This window comes from Triturus cristatus, chromosome 5_1 (assembly GCF_964204655.1).
Source record: "Triturus cristatus chromosome 5_1, aTriCri1.1, whole genome shotgun sequence".
In the NCBI taxonomy this organism is placed as follows: Eukaryota; Metazoa; Chordata; class Amphibia; order Caudata; family Salamandridae; genus Triturus; species Triturus cristatus.
Genome location: NC_140587.1, coordinates 318761201 through 318775317, shown reverse-complemented (window position 1 = coordinate 318775317; position 14117 = coordinate 318761201). Strand labels below are relative to the sequence as shown.

The following is a 14117-nucleotide window of genomic DNA, read 5'->3' as shown; positions in this document are numbered from 1 at the left end:
GCAGACGGTGGCCAAAAGGCTTAACGTTTTCCCATTTCCCTCTCTAACCTTCACAGTGTAGTCCCTGCTTATAACATATCAGACAATCTCAATGTTATCAAATGAAAGTAGGAAGAGAAATCCATGGAAATATTCTGGAAGATTGAACACACTTCATTTTACACTGTTCATCAAAAAAATCCATCAGATCTTGGGAATGATTTGATACATGTAAGAAAACCCATGCACATGATTATTATGTTGCATTAGTGTCTTTCACGGCTAGGGTCCTTTTAACTATAAGAAACACCTGACAAATAAACACCAAACTACATTTGCCACTATTCACAATAAATGTAACACTGGTTTACAGCAGTCTTAATTCATTCAACTGAAAACATTAGCAAATTTGGAACTGTGTTATTATGCAAGAGGAAAAATACCTAATTGCCAACATACACTAATTTTGTCTACAATCAATTGTGAGTTTAAGCGAAAGGCTTTAAATCAGGAAAAGACTAACATCTTACCACACATTACATTGTAGAGTTCAATATTTTCAAATGGAAGCACTTTGGTCTTGAACTTGAAAGTAGGGCCATACCCTACAAATACAGTCTTTAAAAAAATAGAGAAGAAAGCAGATTAGAAAGCAAAGATCCCATTTGTTGACAATTATCTTTGTATTTTGTCTATGTTGTAATGGTACCTGCATGCTGGTGATCTTATTGTCATATCCGTGATCACCATGAAAATAGCATTTTCCAACAGGTTTTTTATCCACTGGTTTCCTGTATTAAATAACAAGGAGACATTTTTAATAACAATTAACCGCCTACTCATTTTAGAACTTGCACAAGATTTTTCAAGTTATGCATGTACACTGAAATACTACACGTCCAAATCTATGCCTGATGCACAGTAATTATACTCCTTAGAAGTGCATCTATCATCAAAATGTCTACCATTTCCCTCAATGGATTCGAATATCAGTATTCCTTGACCACAAGGAAAACTAAAGGAAGTGAACCCTCTCCAGTAAGTTATTTAATGTTTACAACTCAGTTACCAAGATGGATGTTACAGTGCAAGTCTTTAGAACGCAGGGAAATACCAGGGCCCGTTTTAAGCATTTTATAACACAAGACTTTACAACAGAAGCAATTTCTTTAAATTACATCATTTTTATGTCACTTGAAGAAAAGAGGGTTCAATAATTAAGCGATGGTGTATTAAGAGGAAGGGCCAGTTAAGCGGGGTAAGGGTTTTTTAGAGTTCAGTGCCTGGTAGCAATAAAGGACAGTATGGGGTTTTTACCGTTTAGGGGTGAGTAGAGGTGAAGACTTTTTAGGGTTAAAGATGTCCTATGACATTTATAACAATTATGACATGATGATTGACATCACCGATTACATCATCCAAACTTCTTTTGTAGACATAAACCTATAAACCAGTATGGCATTAGAGGGTGAAAGTAAGTACAAAATAGCTCCGAATTATGTAAAGAGTCAATAATGCTATAATAGATACAACTCCCTTAGGTGTAGCAAACATATGTTATGTGCAACATTGACCCAATACCATACACTTCACAGGTAGCCTAGTTCACATTAACAATCAACAACAGATATATGGGAAAACCTCATTGCACATGGTGTTTAATATGTATACAACTGTTCAGAGAAAGCTAAATTCCTCAAGATACTGAACATCTGTTCCAAAATAAATGTCATACGACAGACAGCTTTTATCTGTATCAAACCCCTCACAGTCACTGAACCTACATTAAGAAATTAAGTTAATATGAGTATAAACAGCGGTACTTTAAACAGTGGAGTGAATTTACACAGTACCTCATTGTTTGCAAGCAGTGAGACTCATGAAAAATCTACAACAGAGTATTAAAAATCTACTAAGGATAGTGTACACTCTATGCAACACTTGTAAAAAATAAAAAAACTTTGTTTAAAATTGCCAAGGTCTGAAGGTGCTAAAAATCATACTACCTGCAGCCTTCATACTGTGGTCAAAACTTACTTTAAAGCTAGCAAATCTTTTGGAGTAAAAGAAGCACATGTATATAGCTTAGTACCTGGTGCACACAGGCTTTTATGTTAAGTAGAAATTGTAATGTTGAGGCGATTCTGTCTAATAACTGAAAGCTGCTTACAATGCTTAGTATCTCCTACATAGAATCTTTGCCCTGTCGGAAACTTTGGCAGAACCAAAAAACTTGTGTGAAATATACTGAACACAAGTCGTGAACTGTAATCTGCATTCAGAGTTACTGTTCTATACTCGCAGAGTTCCGAAAAACTCCGCTTTGCGTTGCAGAGTTTTTTTCCTCGCTCACGTTCGGCAACGTCAAGTTGGGGAGCGCAAGTGAGGAAAATCCACCTCCCGGTGAGATTCTTCCTTGTTAGCGATAGTCAACATCAAATTGGCGAGCGCGAGCGTTGAAAACCAACCTCCCATAATTTATCAACGCGGGTGGTGAGATATCTCATTGCGAGTGGTCGCGTATGCTTGCGACTGCTCACATTGAGAAACCGTCCGTTCGCGGAGAGAAAGCTGCCGTTCGAGTCTACTAGAGCGGCAGAAAGGAAGCAGCGCTCGCTTGCGCTGTGCATGGTGCCGTTTGCGATGATTACATAGTGCGAACAAGCACCTTGCACTGAAAATCACCGCAAACGGCATTTATCTAACACACTCAGCTGCTCGCAGAGATCTGCGTAGCACTGCAGAGGTTTTTTTGCACTTCACGGAGTTCCGCATAGCGGAACTCCGCAAACTACGCCCAGTCTTAGTCGGCACCCTGGGACATCGCTGGAGCCGGCCGTGGGGGGTGGTGGACTGCAGGGCCATTATTGGCTCCAGAAGGAGGGCCACGTGGCCCCCCTCCATTGTGTGATATAACCGTGCGGAGGAAGTGGTCCCCAGGAAGGTGGTGGTCCCCGGGGCTCTGGGGAGGCCGTGCAACACCCCGCATTATCTCTAATAAAAGCCCCACGGACGTGGCGGCCCACTGCAATAATTTTTTTAAATCAAAGCCCCGGGGAGGTGGCGGCCCATGGGGTGAGTCCATGCGGCCCCCCGCAACAAATTACAATAAAGCCCCTGGCAGTTAGTGGTCTCTGAGGCTGGGGGGGCATCGTAGAGGCCTGTCAACTTAAAATGAAATAAGTCCCACAGAGGTGGTTGTCTTTAGGGCAGAAAGGATGGCCATATGGGCCTCCCCGCATTAATAGGTTAAGAAGCCCAAGTAACGTGGTGTTCCCTGGGGCATAATAAGCCCTAGGAGGGGGGGGGCCTTGCGCCCCCCCTTATTAAAACAATGCCCCTGGGACCTAGCCCACCTGGGGGTAGACAAAGCGTGGGAGCCCTTTTTTTTTTTAACTTTTTGTCCGGATCCGGGGTCAGGGTGTTTCTAACCTGCTCCCTTTTCTTTCTGTAAAACATTGTAAATCACTTCAACCGAGTCCCAAGATGGCTGCCAACACTTCCTGGTTGAAGTGTTGGCAGCCAATCAAATTTCTGTAGGGTCTCAGTAGACTGTTGGGCTCTCAGATATCTATATTTTTTAAACTTAAATATCTCTTAAACTACTGAACGTATTTACACCAAATAACAAAACATCATGCTTTCTGGACCAACATCTAGCTTTGTACCTAATTTGGTGTAATTCTGTTTAGCGGTTTGGGCTGTAGTCATGTTAAAAAAAATTCAAAAACCCCATAGACATGACATGGGCAAAATGTGCTTTGGAACCCCCCTTTATTTCTCGGCCCCTGCTTGATGGTTCACCCTGAAACTTTCAACACAGCAGCTGAACATAAAAGAGGACTTTTTTTTAACATTGTGAAGATTCATCAAGCGGCACCAAAGTTATGGGTGAACAAAAATCGTTTTTCCCATATAGATATAGATTCTCATGTGAGACATTTCTGTCGGTATATGGACGATGTCTGTATGATATGGCAGGGTACCAAAGAGGCAGCCCAAGCTTTTGTAGCCTCAATCAATGAAAATGAACATTATCTAAGATTTACGGCAGAAATCAGTGACATATGTGTGGAGTTCTTAGATGTACAGATCTAGATCAGTGAGGGTCAGATTCAAATCAAACTACATCGTAAGAAGACCGCAGGGTATTCAATCCTCCACCCGAATAGCTCGCACCCTCGTCACTTGATATACAGTATACCTTATGGCGAATTTCTACGAATTCGCCGCATATGTAGCTCAGATGATAATCTGACACGGTGTCAACCGGAAGCATTTGACAGATTCCTTTGTCGAGGGTATAAGCGTTCTGAGTTACAGAAAGCCCTCAACAAAGCAAATGTACACACTAGAGAGGCATGCTTGTTACCCAAAATGGACAGAATTGCTGTCCAAGCATCACAGGTAGAGCTTGATTAGAGTAACACACAGTGCATTAGATTGGTCACTACATTTAGTAAACAAGAACAAAACATACAACACATTATCTACTCTCAGTGGCCCATTGTGTTAACTGATATAACTCTCAAATCCATTCTGCCAGCACTACCCTCAATCACATTCAGGAGGGCTCCCTCGATGAGGGACGCCCTAGTAAAAACGAGTTCTGAAGTTACACTGACTCAACCCTGGTTAGCCAAACCAGGATTTTACAAATGTCATTCTTGCCGTGCATTCAGTTTGGTACCCATTCCCATCAAGGATCGTTTTACGTGCCGCCCAGAATACGCTGTAAATGTCTTAGAATGTACATGCGGGCTCAAATATATAGGTAGCACCAAGCTCCCAGTATTTAATAGAATCCTGCAACACTTGAGGGCCATAGTAAATTCGGATCCCAACTACCCTGTAGCCCTGCATTTCAAGTTGGTGCATCAAAGCAACTTAAACAATTTGAAATACTCTGTAATAGGGGCTGTCCCCGTATCAAGACGGGGAGGTAACAGAAAAAAAAGCCTTTGCCAACTTGAATCACACTTTATATTGGCTTTAGACACCAAGATGCCGAATGGCTTGAACACGAGAGAAGACTTACATAATTGCTTCTAGGGATGCTTGCTGTATTCAATAGTCTTGTATCTAGAGAGTCTTTTTTCAATCCATGTAATTTTATTGTTGTCGCCACATATTGAATCATGAAACTTATGGAGTTCTGTTCACAGCTTGGCCTCGTATTAACTTCATATTGATTTTAGATTTTTTCACGAAGGTCCTCTGTAAACTACTAACATTGTTCCTATTTGCACTAGGTATGCGAGTACATAGTCGTATTGGCACTGGCTGACGATTGCGAGATAATGACATTGCAACTCCATACATTTATTGTCTTTGTCCTATATGTATTCCAGCACTTGCACTTTATTGGCTCTTACTTCCAGTTTTCAGACTCGCCTCTGGGCTGCCACAACAGCTAGTCATTTTAATATTATGGTGATTAGGTTTTAAAACACTTTTTTACAATAGATTTTACACTATTCGGCACATAAGCACTGCATTTTATATATAGAACAGACTGTATCGGTACAATGTATGAAATAAAATCAACAGTTGCTTTGTAGTAGTCGGGTCCATTTATCAGTTGCCATTGGTTTATAGCAATACATTAGAACCGTTTAAAAAAAAAATACAATTACATATGAGGATTCAATTTTTTCTAGTATTGTCATGAGTACGAGTACTTGTATAAGCAGTAGCACTTTAAAAAGAGATGCTATTTATATTCAACCAAAAGATTATTACGGTGTTGCTATTAATGATAATAAGGATTTCACTACTTGTTGTAAAACCTGGGTTGTCTACATGCAATTTATGACCATCTTTTTGTATAGGAGCAGCAATGTTCTCAATATAGATTTCGTTTTTTCATTACCACTGAATATAGATAGTGACGCATAATGTATGAGGAATATAATGCATAATTACGATGTATTTAGCTATTTATACAGTCTGTTGTCTATATTTATCAACATGCCAGTGAGTTTCTTTAACCGATAAGGCGTGCACACTATTTATTGGTCTATTGTCATGTGGCGTCATGATCAAGATCGCGTTCCTGCGATCGAAACGCGTCATGGCAGGCATTAGCCTGATAAACACTGAGGTCTATGGAATCAATTAAAACACATTGAACGAGCAACTTGGAGTCTGTGCGTGTTGTGGTCCGTACCTAGATGGTCCCATCGTAAAGGGAGGTGGGCCAGGATCGTGCAATTTTTATATATTTACACACACACACACACACACACACACAAACTTTCTGTAGTTGTAATGCATAATTTGTTGTAAAATACAATGTTGAAAAGCAACACATTGTAAAATCTGTGGGAAAAGTAATATTTTGTAATTAACGTGCTGTAGAACTGGCATTCCTCCAGTAAGCATCATGTTGGAGGTTTAACTTCCTCATCTGCCACTCCACTGGAAGACATGAGCAGAAGTGCATCCCTCAACCTGTTCCCACTTGCAGATGTCAAAATTCTAACTCTTCCTTCCAATAACGGACCAGAATTCAGTTCTGGGATTGTATCTACAATAATAAAAAACAACTAGCTTGTAGAGGAGGTGCAGGCAGATGTGTGTCCACTTGCTTGTCCTGAGGTGGAAGATAACGGAAGACTGGAATCCTTTATATGCCCCCCCCTTAAAAAAATAAAACAATCTTAAGTTGGACATCAGGTATACAGCTGAAATTGCCCCCTCCAGATCTGAAGGATTTTACTGAAAAAAATAAGCCAATTCATAATTCAAAAGCTCAGGAATCTATGCACCAATGTGTGCGTTGAAGTTTCTATGGAAAGTAAGACGCTGAATCATTACATGTGAACTAGAGCAGTTAGCTGAACAGTGCTACTCTCTTCCTCCCAGGAATTGTATGGTCAACAGTTAGCATGGTGCTTTACAAGAATACAGTAATTTATCAACCGTGCATCTTTTGAAAGGAGCAAAGTGTTTGTGGGCATTTGTCTGGTCCTATGCAGGAATGGAATTAGTTATGTTAGCCAGTATATTCTAATCCTAAAACGTGCCCCTGCTTTTCTTTTATTCTCACATATATAAAACAGCATTTCATAAAAGATCAATACGCATAACTAAACATAATAAGTTTGATGACAAAAACAGGGAAATCATGCTATAATTAATACATAATGATTTACATTAAAACAGTTTGTTACTGTTCTCCCCAAATTTCAAAGTTTGCATAATAATTTGTCAGAGACCATTAACTAAATCACCTGCAGTTCTTACACGCCATACCCAGGCAGTATAATGGCAGACTATTTTGATTGTAAAGCAGGTTCAGGGTATACATTTTATTAGGACCAGCTCCATCCTGAACAGAAACGTACGCTATGTGAAGTTCTGAATGGAGATTTTTCCTACTAGAGAATATCGTGTAAGTTGTGCAAGGCTTACAAAACTTAGGTGAAGTCTGTGACAGTATGTTTAGAGGGAAAGATACCATGATGTACCTTTAGCTCTTTTGTAAGTAGCTAGCAAGAACTTGCAAAACTTGGCTTCTGCCCTCACTTAGGTTTTATGGGATAAGTACAGCCAAAACAGCATAACCTTTTAGCTACAGGAAACATGATGAAGTTATTTTTATTTCATAGCTTCTTATTTATGGGCAGCAGACACCAATTAGAGACTTACTGGTTACCTATACAAATTATCATAGCATTGAGGTTGGAAACTGAATGTCAACAGCGGGTAATGTTTTTCATGAAAATCGCCTTGGATATGTTGTAAACTTTTTGATTTTTATTTCTATAAATATTTGCACTTTGAGTCATTGCTGCATTGGATGCATCTTAGTCAGCATCGCCGATGTTTTGAGTTTGATGATCAAGATAGTGTCAGCAGGCACAATGGACTTCGAATATTAGTTGTTTTATTTGATCCTGTTTTATTGCGACTAAAATGAGAGGTGGATGGGTTCAGCCACAAGTTGAGTTATATCTATAAGAAGATTGTTATGGATCAGTGACAAACTCCAGAGCTTGCATATTTTACACAAATGTTAGTACGTTATTGAGTAGTTAACACAAGTCTGTGCATGTAATGGAGCACTTTTTAATATGCAATTTTAATTGTATATTGTAAATGTATTGTCGGTGTTAAAAATTGTAAGGCAAATTGCTAAAACAGGAAATATATTCATTATTACACACCATATCCAACAATAATAGCATTTTCCATTCCCACATATAGTGAATTCTCAATGTATTTACCACTATTTAATTATTTACTAAAGACAACATGTTCTCATGTTCCCCAATGTGAAATTACAAAACAGATCCCACTTGTTCTCACTACATGGAGAAAGTACATTCAAACATTTTCAGGTGTACAGTTCTGAAAATATGAACTTCTAGTGTTTGATTTCACCTTCCCACATGCCATCTTCTATCCACTAGCAAATGGACATCCTCAATTCGCCTGTTGAAAGCGTAGTGAAAACGTTTGGGAAGGTGGTGTTTCAGGTAAGGTTTAAAGTGCTGATCTGGCTTCTTACACTGAAAAAGAACAAGGGCACACATGGTTATGCCACAAACAAGGTGCTATTTATGAGTTTAATATTGAACATGCACATTGTTAGAATGTGTAGATTGTGTATCTAACTGATGGGTTTGGATTTAGGGTGACACAGACACACAGTGCCATCCATGGCTTTGGCAAGGCACCTGTAAAGCTGAAACCTTGCATAGCTCTGTTTGTTGATAGTGAGGAGGAAACTGGATAGATTTGGTGGGTGGAAATCCTGAGCTACTATTCCCAGTGATTATTGAAGCACCAGGTCAGATGAACAGATTGTTATTTGCAAATATTTTACACAGGTGTCTGCCAGAACGTTTGATAGATTGGTATACAGTTCTTATTGAAATATTCACTGGCAATATAATAAGCATCAAGCAGTGGTAAGATGGAGGAGTTGTACGCAAAATGTCAGGTTTGCTTGACACTATGCTGCAAGGCTGGATGCCGCAAAAATCTGAAGAAAAGAGTTTTACACATCCGACTTTGCAAAAGGTGCTTTAAAACACAATTTCAGTTTGGACCACTTTAAACCACCATAACAGTTGTTAATAATTGCTGTGTACTTGTGTTTTTAAGTGAAGGTGAGGAGATCCATTTAACTTGTATTAAACATCTTATATAAACAGTGTTTTCACAATGTATATTAGCTTTGATTCATTATTAGCATTTGTACTTACTGTGAGATTTGCAACTATTACTTTTGGGTCATCTAAGAAAGATCAAAGTGAGAGAAGGTGTGAAATTTTCCAACAGGTTTACTTCAACAAATCACAGAAGTCATGTACAAAATAATTAAACTCTTCACAATTCATAACACATTTCACAGTAGTGACCGAGATATTTTCGATCACATTACTGTCAGAAAATCCAATTATATTGCCAATTTTCTGTACACAGGAACCATTCTACCAGTTGATAGATCATCTGTAGAGAATTTGCACCTACCACACTGTAGCATTCCGCGTACTCTCTTTTTTAATAAGATACACCCACAGGAGCCTCTCAACATGCACATGAACATTTGAAGGAACAAACAATCAGGATTCTACCAATGAAAACCTTGATCTCACAGCGAGCATGCAAAAGATAACATGTCAGTCAATAGACTAAAACTTACAAATTACAGACAAATTGACGCAATCAACGTTATAAGGAACACTAAATGAATCTCATTTCTGTAAGTTACATTTCTCTGGCTTTAGGCTTCAGCAACAACACAAACGAACCATCATACAGCTTCACTAATTTTACATTAAAATCAACAAATTGTTAAAACTTTAAAGTAGGACTGTAAACAAACAGATAACCAGTGATTAAGAAAAATAAAAAACAAACTTACATCTGGGATTATTACTATATCTGGAGCGGATTCGGCCTAAGGTTCCAGGCACCAAAATAATATCATCAATATTGGTTAAGAAGGAGCTTAAGTACTCAGTTCTCTCGCAAGAAAAATCTTCCATACCTGTGAGCGAAATAAATCATATTAGACATCAATGCTTTGTGTGTAATAACCAGTGTCCGAAATATGGAGCACTCCATGTGTACATCACCACTCCAGAATTCAAAGGAAATGATGTGCACTAGATTAGCACAATACAAATTCCTCTTCCATAAATAACGTGTACAGCATGAGAAATTCTATATAACCCAGTTGAAAAAGAGGGTTTCCATATGTAACTGAATAACTGGATACACGTATTCTTTTTTAGGTTGAGCCTACTAGACCGCATAAGCTCTGTCTGACGTGTTTGGAGGCACATTTTGGCTTACCAACAACAGAGGAGCTTGGATCCTGCGCATTGCTCATCATTGGATGGCTTTCCTTCTCACATGTTTGCCTGGTTGTTATTTGCACACTAGCTCTGATCCAACCCGCCAGGAAGAATTGGCTCTTTACAATCTCTCCGATTAGCTGCCACCTCTGGTTCCAGTCCTTGCTTTTCAAGCACTACTTGTTTCTATTGTGTTGAACACTCCACGAGAGTGAATTTGTTTTCCAGCTGACCTTCTTGTGGATTTCATCCACCTGTAGTCTTTCTTTTGCCTGCCTTTTACTGTTGCGCTTACCCATGTGCTCCACACTACTTTCTCTCACCTGCGCCCTCAGCATTACATACTTGTCTCGCCCGCCTGACAGACCTTCCCTGTGTTGCTTCCCAATCCCTCCTGACCTTCCCAGTATTAATTTCAGGTCCGAATGCCCCACCCGTCTCATCTTCCGTGAGCGTTTATTGCCCTCACCACTTCTGTGTTGCTTCCGTCCCCTCCGCTGCATCTGTTCCCCTGCCTCACTTAAAAAAAGAAAACAAAAAATCTTTTGTGCATTTTATGTTCTTTTCCGTGACCGATCTGACGTGCATTAGTAACTAAAAAGAAAAAAACAAAAGCATAATTTTGTAGGTGTACAAGCGCCTATAAACATTATGTGGGTGGCTGTACCAAAGCCTTTTTTTCTTTACTTTTTAACTTTAGCCTTTCTGCAGAGTATTAATTTGGTTTAACAAATGATGACAGTGCGAGTGTTATTTGTGACATGAAGTGGGATTTTTCTACTGTTAGGAGTCGGTGAGGACTAGATCATAGTGAGATATAATGCAATATATAAACCCATGGACTCTTAAGTTGTACTTTCTGGTTACCTTCACTGTATTTCCAATTAAGAACCTTCTCATTCTTTATGTTCTTTTACAAACCAGCTTTTAATTTCTCTTTATGAAACCAATACACCAACAGATACCCCCGGGAGTACCTTCTGTCAGATAGGTTTATTCGTTTGCTTCCTATTAACACACCATTGAAATAACTAGCATCTTGTCTGTTATTAGAAAATAAATGATATTATTTTAACATTTTCTTTCTAGTGAAAGAAATGTAAAATAAACTGCAATTTAGCCTACTATTGTTTATGTTTGATGCACTGTGTGCTTTCAGCTATGACTTTTGTATTTCCTGGCTCATCTTGGAGTGGACGAATTAATAACCCAAACTTAAAAAGGGCAGTATACGTCTATCAGACTATTTGTGGAGAGAGTATTGCATTCACATTTATACCATATTGTAGTCGAAACTACTTCCGATCAAGCTATGCATTCTACTCACTTTATTGGTTAATATTCATGTTTACATGCTTAAGATTTGTTTAATACCAAACTTCGCTTGGTGAATTATACTCCTATAAAATGATCAATTATTTAGGTTCTGCCTCGGTTACTAGTAGAGGGTAGCCGCATGGGAAGCAGCATTAAAAATTTAGGAAAATATTTCCTATTGTGCACAGCTTATAATCCTCAAATCCGCACTCAACAAAAATATAGAGCTTAACAAAGTAATACAAATACTTTTTTTTTTTTCTTTCAAATGGCTACCATGGCAAATGCTGCTGTAAGGGGCTAAATGTCTGTGTAATGCAAGAGTCACAAAAATGTTCTTGCCCACAAAGGCATTAAGGGCCATAGGTATGAAGCCAAATTGCGATCGCAAACGCTGAAATACACAGAATTTCAGCATCGCAATTTAGGCAATGTAGCACACAAAATCCCACTCGCAACATAAGGAATCGCAAAATTTGCGATTCCCTATTTTGCGAATGCATTCAAGGAATCCCACATTGCGATTTCTTAAATGCAATGTAAGAAGCACCCAAGTTGTGCGATTTTGGCTTAAGGAATCGCAAATTACCACCAACAGTCCAAGGATACCAGATGAGGACAAGCAGGTCATGAGTTATTGCTGTTGGGCTAAGGCAGTGGAGGTATTTGTACAGCTGTTTTTCTGAATCCCCACTGACTTTTTAGTGGATACATTTGGTCCAATTATCGTTCTAGCTTCTTAGCGAAATTTTTTAAAAGAACATACTAATAATGCTGCTTTGGGATATATGTTTGAAGATGAACACTATATAAATGAAAATAAGACTGTTGCACCTGGTACACCCAAATACCAACAAAACAACTGAAAGCTCAATAAAAGCATCTATTACTGTGTGGCTTTGTAGGACTTAATAATGCCAGTCTAATATTGTAATTCTCTGAACATTACACTCCTAATTGATAATTGTTTATATACTGACATGCATAACTCAAGACTATTTCGAAATCAACTTTATGACTTTAAAAAGCAGTACGGCAAAGTCTGTTTGAAAGATCATAAATATCTTACCATGATCACCAACAAAGATCACATTAACGCATCGGTGCAGCTTTAGCTGTTTCAGGCCATCCATTAATTGACCTACAATTCTATCAACCTCCTTCAAATGAGTGCTCATCTGCAGATAAATAGAACAGAAAAAGTAGAAAATTCAATCATTGAAAAGAGTTTTGCATGAGCGTTCTAGATAGTCTGATTTCACTGCTACCAGACTACTTGAACAAAAAGTTAATCATTTCTCGAGGACATTCAGATATGTTCTAAATGGCAACCAATCTCCTAGAATGGGAGAAGCATTCACATATGTCAGGAAAAATGAATAGAAACTCTTAAAACGTCCCCCATAAAGGACAAGCTCCCTTTCTGTAATGGCCTCACCAAACTCCAAGGTTGGATGGCTGACAACCTTTTAATGCTACAACCTGACATGATTTTGATTACCATGAACAAGAGTACACATTTATAGCAGAACCCCTTGATGAACTCAGAATAAAATACTCTCCATCTCTGTACCACAGTTAAATTCTTAGACTTTACTTCAAATTCTTCACTAGGACTATTTTCTACATATGCAAAACGTTGATAGCCACCAATGTTCCCATTCATTCCAGCAAGAAAATTAACCATTTACTGTACCCTACCCACTTAAGAATGGGCAGTTCATGTATTATCTGCTGCCAGGACTTTGGCAAAAACAAATTGTCTGGGCATCTAAAGCCTTGCTCAACCACACTCAAGGTCAAGCTCCAAAGCTAGACTGTTATCTTTAGCAAAAATGTTTTTCCATATCAATTGACTGGCAACTGAAGTCAGACAAATTTGAAACAGTCCGGCAAGTCTATAAACTCTCCATGTGAAAAATCATATTTGCCTAGTCTATTCCCAATCTTCAGTGGAGAAGGACTTCGACATACCAAGATTGAGGACTACCTAAACTCAAAATCAAAATTTCAAATGACATTCAAAAGCTCATATTTTGTAAGTTATATTTGAAAAACTTTTCCCATCATCCATCTATACAAGAAATGACATCACTGGTTACCCGCCCACCGTACCCTGGGTTCCTCTCTCCTCCCAGGGCCTACTTAATGGCAGTTACAGTAAGGACGCTCCGCAGTCGCGCTGGAGGCATACCAAAGGCAAGCCTGTCTGCACCTGTCCACGCTTAGACCATGGCCATTGTCAGGAACCCCAGTTCCCCCTCATCCACCGATACCCTGCTGTGCTCTTCGATGCTCTTAACTATGGCTGCCACCCACTGCCCTGCTGCCATACCACACCACAGAATTCGGAAGAAGCATTCCCTTGAGTCTTCTGCAAGTTTTTATGCTCTCTCCTATACCCAACAAGCACCACTCGCGCACACAATAGCACCCAGCACCGCACTCTGTCTCACACAAACCAAACACCACCTAAACAGACCAAACTTACATGCATGCTCCTCAACA

The 14117-nt window shown here is 39.1% G+C and overlaps 1 protein-coding gene across 7 annotated transcripts in view; it reads right to left on the bottom strand.

The window, feature by feature from the left end:
- The window catches only part of ENPP2 (ectonucleotide pyrophosphatase/phosphodiesterase 2), a 721223-nt gene that overhangs the window by 141714 nt on the left and 565392 nt on the right, over positions 1-14117 (bottom strand). For all 7 annotated transcript variants that reach the window (XM_085605056.1, XM_085605055.1, XM_085605050.1 and 4 more), the window contains exons 12-17: positions 12679-12787; positions 9857-9982; positions 9195-9226; positions 8368-8495; positions 689-770; positions 510-597 (exon numbers count right to left, since the gene is read on the bottom strand). In XM_085605056.1, the coding sequence (XP_085461182.1) occupies positions 510-597; positions 689-770; positions 8368-8495; positions 9195-9226; positions 9857-9982; positions 12679-12787 (565 nt within the window). The remainder of the gene's footprint in view (positions 1-509; positions 598-688; positions 771-8367; positions 8496-9194; positions 9227-9856; positions 9983-12678; positions 12788-14117) is intronic.